Here is a 19,913-nt window from a genome sequence, read left to right as displayed (position 1 = left end):
AAAGACGGTTGGAATCTTTACATTTTCGAATTATTATCCCCCGCGAACAGATCTATATTGGTAGCTGCTCTGATCAACTGATTGGCAATGGCGGTTGGTGGTGGTAATCGCAGCCCGCCTTCTTTATAGTCAGGGCCAGCTTTCTCTCCCAAAGAACTGGTCCCCACCCTTAAAGCCTCTTCGACTTCTTGAACATCGAACCATTTGGCATCCTCCAACTCGGGATCATGTTCTAGGCTGATCTTTTCATGCGCGGGATCGCTGACCTGCGCGATTGCCCCGATCATCAGGTTGGCAGGATATGGCCAAGGTTGCGAGGAATGGATGATAACACGCGAAAGCGTCACGCCCGCCTCTTCCCATACTTCTCTCCGAACAGCGTCTTCGACCGACTCCGCTGGCTCGACGAACCCAGCCAACGTCGAATACCAGTTCGGCGGGAAACGTTTAGAGCGACCAAGCAGGATGCGCTTGGCATCAGTAGAAATAACAGCCACGATGATGGTCGGGTCGGTACGCGGGAAGGACAGATTTGAGAGGGTAGTGCGTGTGTTGCACGCAGGTCGCTCGGCTGGCTTTCCTTCAGCGATACGCGCAGCATCTATGGGAGGGCATGCTCGTTTCGTGCCCGAATTCACAGAGACCGTGGGGTGGCCGCAGGTACCACAGAAAGTGTTCCGAGTGTTCCAGTCTATCAGCGCACGAGCCTGAGCATAGATGGCGGCTTTGAGAATGTCAGCAAAGCCCCTGATACTTCAACACGCTGAGCTAGGGACAATAAAGAAGAGAATTACCTTCATCCGCCGAGAAGGTCATAGCCACCCTCGCCTGGAGAAAGCTCAATTCCTTGGCCTCAAGGGCACTAAGCACATCTTTGGCATTGGCTTGTTGCTCTTCACTGCCCTTCGGGGTGACATCTAGCGCGAAATAAGGTGCTCCGGTGTAGATTTTCCAGGAAAGACCGCCCTGCTTACAACTCTCATCCAAACCCAGAAATACTAACTGCGGGCTGGTTCTCCGCGAGTCATATTCCTTGATGATTTCCTCCTCGGATTTATCGTAAATCGTTACCGGCACCAGCTTCTGCACCTCCTCGTATTGCACACAGTACAATTCAGCCGGTGACTTCGTAAGGGGAGCCAGATCCTTCAGGATTACGAAGCGTGTAGAAGGGTGCTTCAGGGCGGCCGACAGAAAGGGATGGTCGGCGCGCAGGAAAGAGAGGCGGTTCAAAGGAGAGCCTTCAGCAGGGTCAGTCGATTCTAAACATCATCAGATACCTGACAGGGAGTGGTTCAAATTACTAGAGAAGTAATTCACCGTCTCTCGTCCAAACTGTCGGGACAGCATTGACTCAGCTTGCGTATGTGCAGGCGTGGGCAGTTGCGGTTGATTACTCATCATGCAAAGGAGAAGGAGGGTGTCCGGCGGGATTCGAAAGAAATGAGAAAAATATACGGATACTCTATACTGAAGAGGAGAGAGTTGATTCTATTCCTCGGCTCGCTTCGTCGCCCTCCCCGATAAGGATGGATTAATCAGCCGCCTTTCTCGCCGAGGTCGATCGCGTAATCCGGATACCGGAATTAAGAATCGGCAGGAAGCAAGTGTCTACCCCTACGGTAATACCGTGACAAACGCGGGGCAGGACATGGAACTCCCCACACACGTGACCGCCCTGCTTCAATGTCAATGCCTTATCCTTCAGGCTTCAATACCCCTGGAATTGTATTGGGTGGCATCGAATTTCTAATCAGTATGTATCTTCCATCTGGGTATATTCCCGGTGCTTCGTGGGGCATAAGGAACATGGCAGATCCCTCGTTTCCATGCCTACAAGAAAATGGAAGATAATGTTGAGATTTCCTACTATGAGACTATATTGGCTTCACTAGAAGCCTGGGCTCTTCAGTTGGTCGAATAGTTTTGTCTTAACAGGTAGTGTTAAATACTCCGTACTGGGAGTCGAAAGGATGGGCCGCCGGGAAGGAGCAGAAGAAGAGTGTGGAAGCTGTAGCTGCTCTTTGTTATCACTGTATGAAATTTGACGGGGCTAGTTAGATTTATTATGTCTGGGTTCTAGTTCAGATGTTTGGAATATGAGATACAGAAAATAGTGACAACAGTGGTAGAACGGTATGAGTCATTGCAAACTGAAATAACATCGGACACAATAAGATACATGGAATATTTCAGTCGGACGGGCAACACAAGCCCAGATAATAAGGAACAGCTCGTAGGTTGAGCATCGTGTTATATTGAACAGTGACAGTAGAACAGACGAATGATATGGAGCATGAACATGAATCAACGCTAAAGCTTCAGAGACGGAAATCCAACGGAGAGATAAACTTGACCCAGTTGATATAAGACAAAGAGAGAACGCAGGCGGAAAGGATGATCAGAGGTAGGTCAATAAATCTGTTTTTGGTGTAATTTTAATTTCCCTTCCAAAACCAGCCACTCTTATTCTGATCGGGTGCAGGTTCATTTTCTTGATCGGCAGGAACGCGGTTGTGTTGCGAAGGATTGACAACCTCGACAGATTCGTTGCTTTCTTCATAGCCGTCGGAAAAGCGCTTCGTTTTGATGGTTTTCGTTTGAATCGAGCCGTCGGCAAGTCGAACACGCTGTGTTGTGGACTTTTTAGATATAACGTAAGGTTGTTGCTCTGCTGTTGATGTCTCAACTATGGCAGACTGATTACTCGTGGATTGCTCTGTTGCTGGAGCAGTATCTGGAACAGGATTCGTCTGTCCGCCAGAGACCAGCTCCAACCAATTGTCCGTATCTTCATGGCGGCTCTCTATTTGTGACGGAGTATGGTTGTCCTTCGCTCCCTGTCTGTCTTCAAGCAATAGACGAAGAAGAGGGCTGTCACGGGCTCTAAAGAATTCGCGTCCACGAGCTTCGATGTCGTTAAGGAAGCGGTCGTAAATGTCCAGCTCTGTCACCGATTCGGGTTCCTTGAAATCCCAGCTGAACTCGGCCTTCACGTTGTTATCCAAATCCTCATTCTCCAGTTGTTTGTGGTCATCCTCTTTGGAGCTAGAGCCACCGAACATAATAGTAGACCAACTGCGACCATCCGTGCCAGGAACGTACGCCCACCGGTCTCCCAAGCTACCCCGTTTCACCAAGCCCTGCAGCCACTCCTTTCCGGATTCCTGTTTGCTAATATCTGTTGGGCTGCGATCAAGCACGGGCTTTCCATTCTCGAGTCGTAGAAGATCCTCAAACGCCTCTCTCCACTGCGGTTCTGACTGATCACTGTCAGAAGAGGGTTTCAAGGACGACATGAGCGATGAAAACAATCCTCTATCTCGGTGAGACCGATATTGTGCCTGACGCTCTAGGTGCAGAGGCGAGTAAGGGCTGAACATGAGATAGGTGACGGGCCAAGCGTGGGGCTCGTCCCGTATCACGCTGGAGAACATGGGACGCTGGTAGGGGTGAAAGAAGCGGGAGAAGCGATCATCAAACCAGAATTTGTCAAAGAAAGAGTCGACGAAGGAATCGATATCAGAGACCTCATGTCGCCTAAACCGATGGGTACGCCAATGGTTCTCCGACCGGCAAGGGGGATTATTGGCCGCATCGTTCGCGGCACCAGAGCCGGAGGGCTGTTCGCCATTTCCGGTAGCATCATCGTTCTGCCTTTGGCGGTAGTTGGAGTCTCGCGCATAACAGGGATCATCTGTAAAAACAGACCACTGGCCAGAGGATGGGGGGTTTACCATGGACGGTAGGCCCACGACGGACTGCAGCATAGACGCGACCTGCTCGTCGGCGAATCTACGGAAAGCGTCGAACGGGTTGTCGTCATCGGGCCAGACGCGAGCGGTGTTGTTGTGATGGTGCTGGTTCTGGTCGTCGTCGCCTGCCATGGTGTGATCAAGAGCGACAAAATGCTTGCAGGAAAGAAGAAGTATAGCCTTGGCGTGGCGGCGATAAATGAAGCTGTTGGGGATCTCGCCCCACTTGGGTAATCGCCACGTGAGCCTTGGCTTTGAGCCTTTTTGAGGATGGAGTGCAGACACTGCATACACATCATATTCTTCCATGACCTTCCAATTTATCTACGTTAAATACAGGCCAAAAGACCATGTCCATCCTTCCTTCTCGGCAAGATCGCCATGCTTCGTGGTCTTAGCAATTTCTCCTCACAGGCGATGCTGTCGGTCCCTGAATCCCGCCCATGCTTCAGCAAAACCCGTTGAGCGGACCCACAGTGGCTGCTGGTCCGATGTCGAATCCATAACTAGAAGATAGAAGACCCAAATGATCAGTTCCGTCGACATACGTAAGTATGTGAGCATTTCAATCGGGCTCAGCTTACCCATGTTGCCGATCTTAAGCCACATATCACCCGTAATCATGTGCCCTTTCTCTTTCGCCTGAGCTTCGAAGCTACGGCACGCATTTTCCCCATGGGCTAAGGCTCTCGCCAGTTTCGGCAGATGTCCATCATCCCCAGGGTGCACATTGCAATGCTCAAAAATGGTCCTCCAGGTTCTTGAAGCAGGATATGTCGTTACTTCATCCATCAGAAGGTCAGGAGCTCCACGAGATACATAGAGCAAGAGGTCCATGCGTCCCTTCCATTCCAGGAGGCGTAGTCTGGTTTGGATGCTCAAGAACGGAAGGGTTATAATTTTGGAGAAGAAGATGGACGAGTTTAGACAGTGTATGAAGAAGAAATCAAACTTAATCTCCTTTGAGGGCCGTTGAGCAGTGCTAGTATAATACGCTGCATGATTGTTAATGCTCATCCGTATTCAAGTACAATGCATGCTCCGATTCCTCCTTACCGACGGTGTCGATCATCTCCACTAGTTTTTCTTCCAACTGATCGCTCGAAACCGTGAACTCTGCGGCATATCGGATCATTTCCTCTGGGGCTCGTTGGAGAACTCCATCCCTCATTTTATTAGCATCGTTGAAATGGGCGGAGCTGGCCAACTTTTTATTCGCACGCATTTCCTCCAGGATTTGGACCATGGTTTTCTTTCCTGGTTTGCCAATACCCCCGGCGGCCTTTTCGGCTGGCCAGAGGAACATTGGACTCATCCAGTCCTCATGAATCGCTGTTTGGGCAAGCGCTTCTGCTATAATTGCGGGTTGATCGAACTCGATCCCAAATCCCAGGTGGATCAAGGGATGAAGGAGACCTAAGTAGATTAAGATTGATATCACAAAGGTGGATGCGAAGTTGTGTGATATACCTCCAAATAGCCGGCTCAGCAAGTTTTCCGCGAGCTCATCTCCAGAGAACAAGTACTCGTTGATAACGTTTTCCACTCCTTTCCTTTCCATTTCCTGCTGGAAGTAAGCCAGAAAATTGGGGTAGTTCTTATGTCTCCCGAGGCATTTCTGAAACTCTGCCTTATCATACAGCGACTGTATTACCGTTTGATCGGCTGGTAAGGCGGGCCTTTGATAGCTCTTGTCTTTGTTATAGGCAGCTTTTATTTCCTCGGGAGACGCTCCCAGGGCGAAAATAGTCAGGACATGATGGACGATATGGTCTACAGAGGTTCTATAGTCAATGTTTCCCAGGATAATGGACAATGGTCAACTCAGATATAGAAAAGTATCACCTACTGTGAAATCCCATATCATTGAAATATACATGATGCTTCTCCAGATCTTCCTGTAGCACCTCGTTCGCCGTCCGTGCAGAATCCTCCCTTATTCCAGACGAGAATACGCCCGAATCCGACGGTGATAGTAGGATCTTCCTTGCGGTAGCCATTTTGCGTGGTCGACCAGCTCCAGGATGGTACACAGAATCTTTAAATGGATATCCGGACGCCGAAGGTCGCGTACTGAACGTAACGGACGAATGAATTTGAGGGAGGATGCCCCAGGCAGTCGAAAGGAGACCGGTATACTTCACATGTAAACCCTTTAAGCCCCAAGAATCGATACGTCTTGATAGAATCGATCTCGATCCAAAGAAACCAGTGATACTATTGCGACAAATGCTCACAAACGCAGAACCCCCACGAGTCCGAAGCATGAAAAGATGAGGTTTTAGCACCACACCCTCCCAGGTGTACAGCACCTATCTGCAGAGTACTACTTATTTATGATCCCATCAATTCCTCTGCGGGGGTAAATGGCAACACATGTGCGACGCGACTGGAGTGGATTCGACTTGACTCCGCTCGACTCGGACTTCGGTGCTTCGCGAACTCCGTGGACGAGAATGATATGTATGGTCAGCGCATCTTTCTACGTTTCATTTCGAAGTCTGGACCTGCAAATGAGGTTTGTCTGTTAGTAATTCTGAAGAACAGCTCGACCGGAGCTAGCGTCAAGACCCTCCTGCTTACATATCGAGCTTATTTTGGGGAATCGGGACATCGAGAACAGCTATGGTCGGTATTCAAATGGCACAATTAATGGTATTAGATGCAAAGAACATTAGTAACACGGAGTTCGAGACCGTTGAATTGATGCAAGTCGGACGATGTATATTTTCGACTTATTTACTATCTCGGTCCATCCCAACCAGCTACAATAAGTGGCCAAAATAAGGGAAACATATCTCTGTTACCAATTTATGAATATCAACACAGCCATATGCATCAAGACCCCGACTGCTGGAAAGCCAATAGATCCTGTCTATGTTTCAATTTGTTGGATGTTGAAATTCAAGGGTATGTATGTTTCATTATATTCTTTTTAAAACCAAAGCCCAAGGTAGACTGAACTCCCAAGTCCAATCGTTCTGTCAACGGATAAAGTCCTGCATCTCCTTCTTCCGTTTTAAGCGCTCCCGCTCCAGTTTTCGGAACAGTGGATGGTGGCCCGTCTTGTCCTTCAACTGTTTGTTCCTGCTCTTGTTGTACTCGATATACGCCATATCCTCGCCACCGGCCAATCCACTCAGGGTGGCCGCGCTGCGTTTTACAGCTCCTTTACCCTTGCCTCTGGCGCCTCCGCTTCGCTCCGAGAATAGATCATCGGTGACGTTCTCCACTTCGGCCGACGTCTCATTCTGCAGCATGACTTCTTGCAATAGCTCCCGGCGCTCTCCCGGCGTTGCATATGCGAGACCTTTCAAGTTCTCTATGCCCTGCAGGTGGGTGATCACCTTGAATGCGTAACCCTGGTCGACGAGGAACGCTTGCCGTTTGGAGGAGTAGAACATTTCGTCTGTATCCTTCGACACAAGCGAGTAAAAGAATGCATTGAAGCCCTCGTCATTTCGGCGCTTCGCCCGTAGAATACGGCCGAGTCGTTGCGCTTCTTGACGACGAGAGCCATAGTGAGACGAGATTTGGATTAGACAGGTGGCCTCAGGCAAGTCGAGAGAAGTATCTCCGATCTTGGACAGGAAGATGGTGTTGACTTGTTCGTTGTGTTGGAAGTTCTCCAGAATGCGCATGCGCTCGTTCTGCGGAGTTCCTCCGTAGATATAGGCCTTATTTAGCTTCAGCGCATACCGTTCAAGGGCATAAACATTGTCCGAGAACACAATGACTTTGTCCCCTCGTTTCTCGTGGTAATCGATAAGGAACTGACAGGCTTGGAACTTGCGTGGGTTCATGATGTAAAGAAGGGCAGCCTTCCGGGATTTCTCCCTCATGTATTCAGAATAGAATTCCGTCGTCATTGGACACCATACCTCGGCGCACTGGACCTTAGCAATGTGCCCTTGTTCGGCCAGCTCCATCCAGTTGGCCTCGTACAACTTGGGGCCAATCAGGAAGTTCAAATCCTTGATCTTGTCATCTTCACGAAGCAATGTCGCAGTCAAACCGAGCTTGCTCTGCGTTGCGATGGCAGAAGTGACCTTTCGGAACATGGATGCTGGCACCACGTGGACCTCGTCAAGAATCATGAGACCCCATTCCCGTGATTGGATCCAATCCATCATCTTCTGTGCGTCGTGAGATCGGGCCCTGGTCTGTGAAACCATGGAGTACGTAGATACAATAATACCAGTCGACCGGCGGAATTTCTCTTTATTGTCTGACGTGAAAATCGCAATGTCACCAGGGTCGATGTTCGACCATCGCAGAAACTCGTTCCTCCATTGCACTACGGACATGGAGCTGGTGCAAAGGATGATAGTTCCTTTTTTGATCGTGCATGCAGCGGTGATACCGACCAAAGTCTTCCCCGCACCACAGGGAAGGACAATAATGCCACTTTTGGCACGTCCGTTGCCGAACATTTTACTCAAGCTTTTCTCCTGGTAGCTTCGGATCCGGGCATTCGGTTTCAAATCGATATCTAATGTGGGATTGATGTCGTCGTTTCGGAAGTCATACTCCTCCAATGCCGGGCAACCCATGGCCTGACAGCGTGCTTTAACCGCCTCCACTGCTTCGTTGGGAATCTCAAAACTGTGGACCTGGGCCTGCTCATCATCGTCGTCATCATCGCGGATAGCTAAGAGGAGATCGTCCTCCTGGTGGCCTTCCCCTCTGGCATCGTCCGCCACCTTCTGATCGGATGTCTGCCTCACTCCTGCCGCATCCTTCGTACCAGGAATGACAAGACCGCTCATTTTCGGGGCTGCTTGCTGGATGATTCCCTCGCTCCCTTGTAGCCTCTGAGGCCCGATGACCTCGTCCTGGAGAAGCATCTGAAGCATGGCTGGATCCGTGCTCTCGACGAAAAAGCGATTGTGTTTCAGAACGACCTTAATTTTCCCGTAAGACTTTGTAAAGTCGATGATGAAGGATTTGATCGTATCCGGAAGCGGCGTTTTCGTCAACCGATCAAGGAAGTTGATGATATCCTGAGGCAGGAGACCGACGGATACAGCTGCATATAAGCTATTTCCGGTGAGCCGATATTCGTGTAGATGGGTCGGACGCGATAGCGGCTCGGCAATAGTGGTCAAAAAGTCCTGCGCTTGAGGGGCTAGTGGAGAGAAACTCTCCAAGGTGATGGTGCCTTTCAAAGGGTCGATCCATAGGGGCCGGTTCGCGTGGTCCGGTTTCAAGGATAGCGACGAGAAGTCCTTATAACCAAAATTCGGGTCCTGCCTCTGTATTGAAGTGTCCTTTTTATTGCTAAATGACTCAAGGGAGAATTTGTCCACGACCTCTTTAGGAAAGGAGTGTCAGCAGCAGCTTTGGTACCCTTTCCCAAATTATTAGTCTACAATACCTTTCAGGCTGTTGGCCTTCGCATCCTGTTCGTAGTCCGAGTACTCGTCACTACTACCAACATCCTGAACCTCAGGCACCGGAGTTGCCCGCTTCGAAGCTCTACTTGACCGACCGCCTAGCTGAAGGTCAGCCTGCTATCCACCAAACCCAGGTACAGAAAAGCCATACTGTCGGTGGCCTTGCGTTTAGGGGGGCGGCATAATAACAAAGCGTTCCCTCTGTGTTTATATCGAGACTGAAGTCTATCCTCTATTATACTGTGGCACCGTCGACGACGGGCAAAGAGCGAGTGCAACGACCCCGATAGAAGGCTACCAGCGCCTCAGTAGAGCGTGACTCGAGAGTAATTTGTAGTTTTGTGTGACGCCGTCCAGGCCTCGCGAAGCTTGCATGGGTAAGAGCAAGGCAGGACAGAGGCGAAGAGCAACGTAGGGAAAGAAACAACGAGGGGAGGGAAAGGTGCAACGAGTTAGAGATGAATGAGACGTGAGAGATCGACAAGGAATGGCGAACAGCCTGAGGCAGCCACGGGTGGCGCGGAGCACAACGATACTCTATGATTGGTCAGCCTGCAAGAGGAGCCGCTTTTAACGTTGACGTAGTTTGGATGTGGAATTTGTCCAGTGTTGCTATTTCTCCCTGACTTGAGTATTGCTGAACATTCCTAGCCAGAATGAATACGGTATGTATCGAAGCTTCTCATCCGTTTGGGTATGGTATGCGACATGTATTGCTAACGTCTTTCACCTGTCTCGCTTAGATTCGGTCCACCTGGTGAGTTGGGCAAACCGCTTTGCTTCACTGTTTCCGGCCGATATAAGATATGGATTGCTGACTATAAGTCATCATGTGCCAACAGGGTAGGCTGGGGTGCTTTGTGCGTTGGTAGGGAATACAAAATCAAGATGTGTTTGAGGCAGCAAAGCAACTAACGGAGATAACAGCTGGTGGCGGAGCCTACTACTTTGCTAAGAAGTCTATCAACGCCGACCGTGCTACGCGATTTGAAGCGGAAATGAAACGCAAGTCGCAGATGGCCGCTCTGGAAGCCCAGCATCGACGTCAATCCGGATTGAACGAACCCTCTCCCACTCCCTCCGATTCTCCGAGCCAGAAACGGGCCAACTTTTCGCAGTTCCAAAGTGGTACCGATGATGTCGCCTCCCCAAGCGCAGAGGCCAGCCGTGATCCCGCCCCAACTCGTCACGAGCCCGATTCCGAAGCAGAACGTGTGTCGCAAAAAGGGAAATATGAAGCTGCTCAGCCATTCCGACCTCCTCGAGGCAATCGATTGAGTTAAGCTAAATCCTTCGCAAATCTTTTCATGGGTCGGGTGGCATTACAATGCAAAAATTGATTGATTGGTGTCATATGCATGCTTGCCTGCTTACTTGCTGCTGCTGTGATATGATTCTGTACATATGTTCAATACTCTTTTGGTGTTGGTCTGCTCCTTGGATTCCTACGGCTTGGCTGTGGAGGTACTTACTAGAACGGGCTGTGTATACGTACTTGCAAATGGCATAGAAAAATATATGTTATCATGAATTGTCTTTCATTATTTCTTGTTCACATGACGGATTCAATCACAATTGTCACAGCGGACGCTGAATACGGTTTCTCCAAAACAATCGTTCCCGGGGGCCAGCCCAAATCAAAGGGGAAAATAAATAACAGAAAGTGCGTCAACGTCTGCAAACTCCGTCCAAAGCAACATGTATCATCTCATTTGGTCCAATCTGCTACTGGGCGCTTGCGCCAGCATGCCACGGTCGGGTTGGAACCTCTCACAGGAGGGTGACATCAGAACATAGGTATTAAAATAAGTGAGTAAAGATATATTATGGAATCCGGGGAGCTTCTAAGTCGCCATATTTGGGTATTGGGTCCGATCGTAGCAGGTTTTTAAAAAAGACCTAGCGTGCATGGAAACAAAGCGGGGGATGAGGTCTATAGAAGAGCGTCAACCAGTTAGCCAATGAGGTCCATACTTGGGATGCAGGAGATAACTGACTTGTTATGATTAGGATAACCCATACTCTTCTCGCGGGAGCTTTCGAGAGCCGGTGGTACAAAGGGAAGCACTACCGCGGAGACGAGACAGGAACTGGTAACAAATCGGGACGTACGTGTATCTGGACGAGGACGACGCACGGAGAAGCGACGGATTGTGGGACGGACGAGCTGAATGGCGACAGACATGGCCGTAGGGAAACTAGCCCGAGAACGAGGCGGTAATGATGCGCTATGGATTGACAAAGAGGGGTCGAGCTGATGTGATATTACTTCGGTGCAGAGAGATCGGGATGAATGGACTCGGTGACGGGGAACGGGATTCACGCGTGAGACTTTAATTGGAACTTGGACGGAAGTGTGCCGTCCTTATACCAGGAAGAATGCAGAAGTGGAAGATATTGATCGTTTGTAGTCTACAAGCTTGTGGTTGATATCTGACTATTTGTATAGCATCACCAGTGGAGTTCAATGAGTTGTGGGCGAAGGCCTGCGGGGGTTTTCTGTGGCCCACCATTCGATGACGGCATCAATAAAGGCGTAGTTATGGCATACAGGAACCAGACATCATCCGAGTCGTACCTTGTTCATCCAATGACCATGTCAATTGATGCATTCTGGGCTGTGTTGCAGCAGGAGATCGACGTAGGGTACGGAGTGCGATAGGAGGGACCGAGTGTACGATCCCCACATCCGGCGGCCTTCTAGGCTACAACTACATCGGCAACGTTACGGAAGTGAACCATATGATGGGTGCATGGGCGATTGAGGGACTGGGAGTCCAAGTGCCGGGGTGGTCATATGGACTCACGCCATCGGCGTGATCACGATTTCCGGGTACGCGGAGAGAACTGTGGGGCTAAAGTCGTCAAGAAGTATCGTTGGGGTTGGTCGAGGACTTAGCATGTTCTTATGGCGGGTGCACATCATCTGAGAGAAGTTAAGTATATAGATAACTATATAGAGAATGGAACTACGAAAGAGCGAGTCCAAGGGAAACAGAAATGAGGGTAAGAGAGGGTAAGTAGAAGGAGCATTCTATACTGAGGGGAAAGGAGTGGAGACAATGACACTCTTTAAATATCGGGGATTTCTTGATAAAGAATTGAAGAAGGGCAATCATACGTCCTTCAGTAGAAATTTAATGTTCTTAAGGAGTATTTATTAACATATTATGATCATCCTTATTATTATTTTAGTATTAAAGGAAGACTATTGAAAACGATCCTTGGGGCCAAAAGCGAAGGATTCCACGAGCATTGGCATCTGGTCAGCACTGCCTGCCTACTCGGGCAATTTCCTCGCCCAATCGAGTAAGCCCTTAGAGCATGCCCCTTTCTGGCCCAGTAGTGGCCTGAGGCCCCCCGGATCAGATGAGGTCGTAATGACTAAACAGCCCATCCCAGTTAGTTATTAGTTAACTACTCCGCCAGCGTTGATCATTCGGACTCAGAGCCTGTCCCGTGTTTAACCTAATAATAACTCGAATCAGACTAGCCGACTACTCTGATCAGTGTACGGAGCAGTCACTGTCCTCTGTTTCTCTATCAGTTGTTGATCGGCCCTGGAAGTGAGCACTAAGATACTAAATACAGTAAGGCCAACCCCTGTCAGACGGCCACTCACAAAGAGGAGGGTTTTTAGGGGCAATTCGCTTATTCGGTAATTATTCAATCCACCAGGTCGGTGAAGAACGGACTCCGAGGCCTGACAATGGTGCATGGCGGAGACAGCCCCCGCATGTCAACAATATAGCTACTATTATGTGTATCTGTTCATGTACGGAGTAGAGCCATATGACGTCCCTTCTGATGGAATTCAGGATATGCAGGCGGTGTTGTAGAGGCACCTACAGCTGTTGCACTTGCACGTACGGTGATTTCCATCTTCAGTGCAGAATGTTGGCCCCCGGAGTTTGGGTTTGGACCCCTGGCCCCCAAGAGCCGCTATCTTGGCGGCGCCTAATTTAGTCGATGTCAACCAAACTCAACCTATCGTTGACTACCAGTCTACCACCTGCTCGCGCGGCAAATGACCTACCGGAGTGCTTTGTGTGCAGAACTGACGGCAGTCTTGTATAACCCTACGCTACGGGCTATGCTTTCCTGCCATCTGTTCTCCATATTCCAGGACCTTCTGGGGGTGGTTCCTGCATTAGGGCGTTTCAGGAATAACAGTACCGTGGGCAGTTTGAGCTTGTTCTAAAGCGATTTCCCAGCTAACTCGGACTAGAGTCATGATGCAAGCACGGCTGATGATGACTTTCCCCAGAGAGGGTGGTTTACCCTGTTAGGAGTCCACTGCGCCTGTTAAGAGTATATTCCACCATTCTCTAACTGGCTGGTCCATATTACCATGTGGGCTTAATTTCCTTTATGAACCTCATCTTACCTTAAACCTCATGGAGTACTGAGATGCAACTACATACTCCGTATATGCGCTAGGCGAAACGTTGAGCTCTAGACCCTCTTTTCTGGGGCCAAATTAATCCACACTACCTAGGAGATGTGCAGTAAGCACAGGGCAAAACAAACAAAAATAAAAATAAAAATAAAAAAGAGAGAGAGGACTATCTGAAACAGCAACCGGGACAAAATGATGCCAATTCAGAAGGGGCCGATATTTTTGATAGGGCACATTGGGTTACAACCGTCTCCATGGAATCAATGCCCCATTTCTGATGGCTAAAGCATTGAAGCAGGTGCTACCTAGGAGGTTGGAAAACGCAAGCTTGACTCTAGAAAATGACCACACGCAACGGCCTTGAAGGAACAGCCAGTGCGAGAGAAGTCTCGCAAATGGCCATTTCAAAATGAGCCTCATCGCTCTTAGCTGCAGTGGACCAGTACCCGCAGGAATACGACAAATCCCGTCTCTTAGTCCTTGGATCATCTCAGCCCCCTGAGCGATGCAGGCTTAGATCTTAGGGTTCGACGTTCCTGGACTAAACGGCACCAGGAACATCCTGTTGGCTAAGGGACCCGTTTGGATGTCGGGGGCGAGAATCGATCTGGAAGGCTTACGAGGCTATGGCCCTACGAGATTTATGTTAAAAGGGTCCAAAAGGCCCAAGAAAGGATCGCTCGATCACACAACACAGGAGGCTCACCTCTATCCGCTCCTTTCAAGCCTATTACTCTTCCTGGTTGAAGAATTGGCTTTATTCCATTCAAGATGGTGAACTTCTTTCAGCCATGGCTGACTTCCGGCCTTTTACTTTCTTTAATCGCTCAGCCTGTCCTCGGCCACCCCAAGATGATCGAACTGCAGGAGATTGAACACATAGACGGCTCCTTTCTCCAGAAACGCGAGGCAATGCCATATGCAGGCTTCGATCGCATGACATCGGACTCGCTCTACTGGGGTGGTATGTAATCTTGCTCCGTGTATAATCGTGCTAACTTTCATCTCGTCCGTCCAGCTGATAATGTCTATGTATAGCCTCCCAAGATGGCAAATCATCTCTTGCAAAGTTTACTGTTAAATCCGATTCTGAGGAATTGAACATTATTAACATCGAGAAATTTCGGGACAAGCTCCGCACTGTGAACTGTACCCAGACTAGCCTTGCGGTTGACTACATTGACCCGGCCTCTTTCGATCGTGCTCAGCAAGCATGGAACTGGATTAACCAGAGCAAGAACCATAGTCTGGTCGTTATTGCCGGTCGTGGCCATTGCGGTTGGAACAAGCAGAGAATGCCTTTCCACGTTTCAGAAATCCATTTTGATAAAAATACTCAAACCGCTAAACTAATTGGCAAGGCATCTGAGTGGACTGAAGTTTTCCAAAGCTACGACCTCACCATCGGTCAAACGTCTGACCACGGAAAGCGTGGCTTTGGTGACATTAGCTACGACAAGGACTTCAACATTGACTTCTCCCATGACCTTACTTTCAGCAAAGAAATCCCTATCCCTAGCACGGACTTCCACATCGACTTAGGCTGTGACTCGTGTGGAACCAAAGGCTCCTTTGACATTGGCCTCCATATCGCAGTCCACTGGGCTTCGCTTAAGACAGCCTCTGTAACCCTCAAGCCTTCCGGTGTGAGCCTTGACATAAAGCCATCCATCGGAATCGGCGGTAACTTCTCAAAAGAGATTGGCGATGAATTCGAATTGGCTACAGTCCCACTCGCTGGAATCTCGATCAAGAGCATTGTTGAGATCGGACCCCAGCTTAAGTTAAGCGCAGGGTACGGTCTCAGTGATGTTTCTGGAGAAGCAACTGTTTCTGCGGGTGTGTCGGTCGGGTTTGATGATTCGGCGTCGCTTGAGCTCGATATCACGGATGCGAAAGTGAAACAGGACGGATGGACTCCGAAAGTGAAGCCCCTTCCCTTAACGGTTGATGCCGAAATCAGTGCTACCGCGGAGGTGTACGCCAAGGCTGCTGCTGAGCTCGCTCTCAAGGTTTTCAGTAAGAATTTAAATTAACTACCTGGAGAATGCATACGCTGACCGTACCCAGAATATGGATGGGAGGCCGGCATTGAGCTCAAGCCCAATGTTCAAGCCACTCTCAAGCTCTCTGAATGTAAGTAGTAGCCTCACCGGTGCCCTTTAATAGCCATGTCACTAACCGACTTGTGTACAGCAACCAATGGCGTATGTTCCGATGATAGTGATAAACATATCTTTGGGGTGGCTTTCTCTCCTTCGGCCAGTGTGAGCCTGGATGCATATGTCCAGAAGGCCGATGATCCCCAGAACCCATTAGTGCAAACAACTATCGCAGTAAGTTTACACCCTTTGCCAAGTTTATGCTGAGAAGATCGGTTCATCTTATTTATTTTAATTAACAGCAAATTGATGCACCCCTTGATGAGAAGTGCTTCCCCTTCGGACCGAAGGCTGCAGACCAGTCTACCACTTCCGCTGCTGGTTCAAAGACTTCCTCTGCTTCTTCGACCGCGGTGCCTTCTTCCTCGGCTACCCCCTCTTCGAAATCCCCTCGCCCCCCCAGTTCGACTGGATCTGCCACTCCTAGCTGGACCCCCACTCCCAGTCCTTCAGCTCCTGCTCCTAACCTTCACCTGCGTGACCACCGTCGGCACCGTCGCCACGGGTGGCAGCACTAGAGAATAAGTAACTTGGACCTGGATGGCCTCAATCCTAATGAAATCGGATGTGCATCTGTATCACTATGTGTCTTCCAACTAGTGCCTTTCATTTTCCTTTTATTTAATTCGTACTCTCGTTGAACTATCTTGACTCAATTTACTCCGATTTATTTTCTGTATATAGCGTGTACGATAGTGTTTTAGTTCCATGTTCAATTCTAGACAAAGGACGCACACCACCTGGTCTCCAGATCCATGTAGTAGTGTCACAGGAATACGTAGTATTAACTAGTATGGAACAAAGAGTGGCCAGTCTCCATGCAGGTCACGTGTGGCGGCCTTGTATCCGCTTTGCATCGTCGCTCAGGAAGTATCCCAACCACCACACCTCGCTGCGCTCTGGTACGCTTAGCAATGGCTTCCCATCAGCTTGCCATTGCAAAGGCCTCTTTCTCGGCTGGGCTTCTGCGCCCCGATCCCTCGTCCGTTCCGCGCGATGAGATCACCGCCTTCCATTCTGCACTCGACAGGGCGCTGTCTCATTGCTCCTCAGCAAACATTCAGGTTTGATGATCCGTCGAGTCCTTGGTTATCGAAATCTGTGAAATACTAAATCGTTATGTCCGGAATGCATTAGGCCTGCAAATCATGGCTTCTCCATTACGTCACATCCTCGTCCAATCGAGTCGGGGTCTGGGCCAAATACTTAGCCGCCTTGTCCAGCTCGTTCATGGCGGAAGAGGGAGCAGCGCCTTCTTCCACCAAGTCGGGGGCGCGCCCTGCTGCATTGGCCAAGAGAAAGCGACTGCATATCTTGTACCTGCTAAACGACGTGTTCCATCACACCAAATACCATATGGATTCGACCGCCGCATTTTCCACAGTGAGCGGTTCACTGCAGCCGTACATGGTGGAACTTCTGAGCTATGCCGCCTCTTACGACCTCCAGAAGCATCCAAAACACCATAGACGGCTGGATGACCTTCTGGATATCTGGGAAGAACACGAGTACTATGGCAGTGACTACGTTAACAAGCTCCGGGAGGTGGCCAAGAACTCGGCGTCGTCGGGTCCCGTCAAGAAGTCGATTGATGTCGAGACGAGCAACACGGGCCTGGCAAGTAAACCCTCGGGGAAGGAGGTTCCATTTGTAATGCCAGCGACCCATGGGGATCCCTCGACTCCTTTTTATGACCTCCCCGCTGGCAACATAATCCCTCATATAATCCCAAATTCAACGGTTCCTCTCCGTTCGGATACCATAAAGCCGCTGCAGTTTCTGGCCGGTCCAGCTGATGAGAAGTTGGTGACGGCAGTCAAGGTATTTCTGAAAGACGTTGACCGCGCTTTTGAATCGGGCCAACTCGAACCGGGAGAGGGTGAAACGATTGATATTGACGAGCTGGGAGAAGTGGTCATTAGAGATAGTGATACCGGCGACGTGCTCGACGGCGAAACCTATTATGGATGGTCTCGCGCATTCTGCCAACGCATGAAAAAGAGAAATACAACCTCCAGATCCCGAAGCCGGAGCCTGACACCGCGCAAAAGGAGACGGTATAGCGGTAGCGCTTCAAGTGAGGACAGCCGATGGAGTCGGTCCCGATCACGAAGTCAGACTCCACGCAAAGGACTAGGACGAAACTACGACTCTCGATCCCGATCCCGATCTCGATCCCGGTCCAGGCCATATTCTCCACGGAGGGCTTCCCCTCCGCGATCTGTCGCTCCAGGCCATCCGGTCCATCCGTATGGCCATCCAGCCCTACCGGGACATGCACCCCCCCCTCCCCCCCAGCCGCACCCCATGCATTTTGCACCTGGAGGCGGTCCTCAGGCTGGACCTGCTTTTCCTCCCGGGATGCCACCGCCTGGGGTTCATCCACCTCCGCCACCACCGAATTACCAGGGCCCTTGGCCACCCCCTCCGCCACCGATGCCAAATTACGGGCCTGGGCCGGGGATGAACACGTCGCATTTCCCTCCTCCGTATGTGGTGCAAGCTGGACAGTTCCCGTCGATGCACCGGGGGCCGGGGACGGGAACGGGAACGGGCCAGCAAATGCCTCCGGGATCGTATCACTTCCCCCCACCCCATTCAGGGGGACAACACTACGGGTACCCACCGGGACGATGGCGATAGCAAGCTCTAGATGTAGCATAATGTATGTACGAGATGAGAATGAAATACCATCATTGATTGGATCCATTTACAACGAAAGGGAAATCCATCAATTCATTCAACTGTATAAACCTGAAAGGTACAGAATGGATGCTAAATAAAATAAATTAATTATAACCGGGAAGGAAAGAACCCTCAACTCGCCACACAGTCTCCTCCCCACTGGAATATATGTTGTGAACGGTCACCGAGACGTGGGTTAAGAATCATATTGCACCGCCGGAGCTTATGTTACGGTGTGGGTCTGTGTAGATTTGAGGTAGGAGTAGCGGCGACGGCGCTACTATACTGTTGTTGTCGGCTGTTGTTGTGATCCAGGGCTTTCTTCTTCGAGGTGATGGCCTCGTCCCAGGTTTTGCAAGTTTTGAATATTGCAGATTCGGTCTATTTATGTAAGTCAGAATGTATACTACGTAGACACATGAAGCCTAATATCAAGAGAGAGAAGGGGAAAAAAAGGCACTCACGTCCTCCATCCCAGTACAGCACACCACATCATCCGTGCAAGACTCATTCGGGCTGTTTGGATCCATTGATCGACCTATTACATTTTTCATGGTCAGTTCATGTAACAGAACAGAGACGGCGCATGAACTAAATGGTGCTATTCTCAAGGAAGAGAGAGAGAGACGTACACTGTAGACTAAGTATCGAGGAAACTTTTACTTCACTTAATATAGGCACCAGCTCACCCAGCTCCTTAGTGATGTCGCCTGCCATCTCAGTGATAGAGGCACAGCATTGCTTGGTCGGGTGGGTGAGTGGACAAGTACTCATATCACTTGTTTCAGTAGCAGAAGCAGCGATAAGGGAGGCAAGAACAGGGTCGACGCTTGTAGAGTTGGCCTTAATGTTGTAGTTGCTGGACGTCGGAGAGGCAGAGCGAGAAGTGAAGGGGAATGCGATTGCAGCGGTGGTGAGAAGCCCAAGGGTGAGGATTTGATTTGGAAGAAGCATCTTTCTTTTTTCCTTCCTAGGCCCTGATGCGACGAGGTAGTGCTGAAGTGTATCGAGGTAGGCGTTCGCTAATACGACGATTGATGGATAGATGGATGATATAGTAGGAAGCCAATCCAGGAAGGGAGATCGCGTCCTTGATCCCTTCCCTCAGGCCTGCTCCCAATGAACTGGTGAGGCTGGGGCCAGGGATTAAAGCATGAACATTAAACACGACTACAACACGCGTTTTATAACAAGCTGGCGGTCTTGCGGAATGTAAATAAGGTTGTGGAATGTGGTTGAGTGCAACATTTGTTTCAGTCGGGCTGTCGGCGCATGGGAAAAGCACCTAAGCCCTGCAGCAACCCGAGTCTTCTTGTGGAGGTGCCGTCCATCTATCCCTTCATCAGGACTGTCCCATCCTGTGCTGGAGGACAAGTATGCAAGGGAGAGAAACAGTGCTCGGGACTCGTTGGTTTATAGTCATCCCATTCTACCCAGTAATGTTAATGTAGAAACGCCTGTGTTCAATGCAGACATCGGCTAATCGTACGTCAAACATGCCATGTGTTTTGTCCCA

The 19,913-nt window shown here is 49.8% G+C and overlaps 8 protein-coding genes across 8 annotated transcripts; 3 read left to right on the top strand and 5 right to left on the bottom strand.

Moving 5' to 3' along the window:
* Positions 1-17: 17 nt before the first annotated feature.
* Positions 18-1,401, bottom strand: NPY1 (NAD(+) diphosphatase; the record flags this gene model as incomplete). Its single annotated transcript, XM_033574390.1, has 3 exons — positions 18-691; positions 795-1,241; positions 1,305-1,401. The coding sequence occupies 3 exons, from the start codon at positions 1,399-1,401 to the stop codon at positions 18-20; spliced, it is 1,218 nt and encodes a 405-aa protein (XP_033422408.1).
* Positions 1,402-2,438: 1,037 nt separating this feature from the next.
* On the bottom strand, positions 2,439-3,887 carry ATNIH1004_009807 (uncharacterized protein; the record flags this gene model as incomplete). The annotated part of the gene is made up of 1 exon (XM_033574389.1): positions 2,439-3,887. The coding sequence occupies one exon, from the start codon at positions 3,885-3,887 to the stop codon at positions 2,439-2,441; it is 1,449 nt and encodes a 482-aa protein (XP_033422407.1).
* Positions 3,888-4,163: 276 nt separating this feature from the next.
* ATNIH1004_009806 (questin oxidase family protein) lies at positions 4,164-5,755 on the bottom strand (the record flags this gene model as incomplete). Its single annotated transcript, XM_033574388.1, has 4 exons — positions 4,164-4,750; positions 4,812-5,171; positions 5,226-5,528; positions 5,605-5,755. The coding sequence occupies 4 exons, from the start codon at positions 5,753-5,755 to the stop codon at positions 4,164-4,166; spliced, it is 1,401 nt and encodes a 466-aa protein (XP_033422406.1).
* Positions 5,756-6,739: 984 nt separating this feature from the next.
* On the bottom strand, positions 6,740-9,300 carry SSL2 (TFIIH/NER complex ATPase/helicase subunit SSL2; the record flags this gene model as incomplete). Its single annotated transcript, XM_033574387.1, has 3 exons — positions 6,740-9,069; positions 9,133-9,233; positions 9,290-9,300. The coding sequence occupies 3 exons, from the start codon at positions 9,298-9,300 to the stop codon at positions 6,740-6,742; spliced, it is 2,442 nt and encodes an 813-aa protein (XP_033422405.1).
* A 507-nt stretch (positions 9,301-9,807) lies between these two features.
* On the top strand, positions 9,808-10,434 carry ATNIH1004_009804 (uncharacterized protein; the record flags this gene model as incomplete). The annotated part of the gene is made up of 4 exons (XM_033574386.1): positions 9,808-9,816; positions 9,895-9,908; positions 9,994-10,019; positions 10,079-10,434. 4 exons carry the CDS (start codon positions 9,808-9,810, stop codon positions 10,432-10,434), a joined length of 405 nt encoding a protein of 134 aa, XP_033422404.1.
* A 3,887-nt stretch (positions 10,435-14,321) lies between these two features.
* ATNIH1004_009803 (uncharacterized protein) lies at positions 14,322-16,230 on the top strand (the record flags this gene model as incomplete). The annotated part of the gene is made up of 5 exons (XM_033574385.1): positions 14,322-14,514; positions 14,589-15,569; positions 15,621-15,686; positions 15,747-15,886; positions 15,955-16,230. The coding sequence occupies 5 exons, from the start codon at positions 14,322-14,324 to the stop codon at positions 16,228-16,230; spliced, it is 1,656 nt and encodes a 551-aa protein (XP_033422403.1).
* Positions 16,231-16,626: 396 nt separating this feature from the next.
* Positions 16,627-18,355, top strand: ATNIH1004_009802 (RNA polymerase II-binding domain-containing protein; the record flags this gene model as incomplete). The annotated part of the gene is made up of 2 exons (XM_033574384.1): positions 16,627-16,776; positions 16,850-18,355. 2 exons carry the CDS (start codon positions 16,627-16,629, stop codon positions 18,353-18,355), a joined length of 1,656 nt encoding a protein of 551 aa, XP_033422402.1.
* Positions 18,356-18,625: 270 nt separating this feature from the next.
* ATNIH1004_009801 (uncharacterized protein) lies at positions 18,626-19,351 on the bottom strand (the record flags this gene model as incomplete). Its single annotated transcript, XM_033574383.1, has 3 exons — positions 18,626-18,778; positions 18,862-18,935; positions 19,030-19,351. The coding sequence occupies 3 exons, from the start codon at positions 19,349-19,351 to the stop codon at positions 18,626-18,628; spliced, it is 549 nt and encodes a 182-aa protein (XP_033422401.1).
* Between the last annotated feature and the right edge of the window lie 562 nt (positions 19,352-19,913).

The sequence above is a fragment of the Aspergillus tanneri genome (genome assembly GCF_003426965.1).
Source record: "Aspergillus tanneri strain NIH1004 chromosome Unknown AapTan_5_pilon_pilon_pilon, whole genome shotgun sequence".
Classification (NCBI taxonomy): domain Eukaryota; kingdom Fungi; phylum Ascomycota; class Eurotiomycetes; order Eurotiales; family Aspergillaceae; genus Aspergillus; species Aspergillus tanneri.
This window is presented reverse-complemented; position numbering and strand designations above follow the sequence as displayed.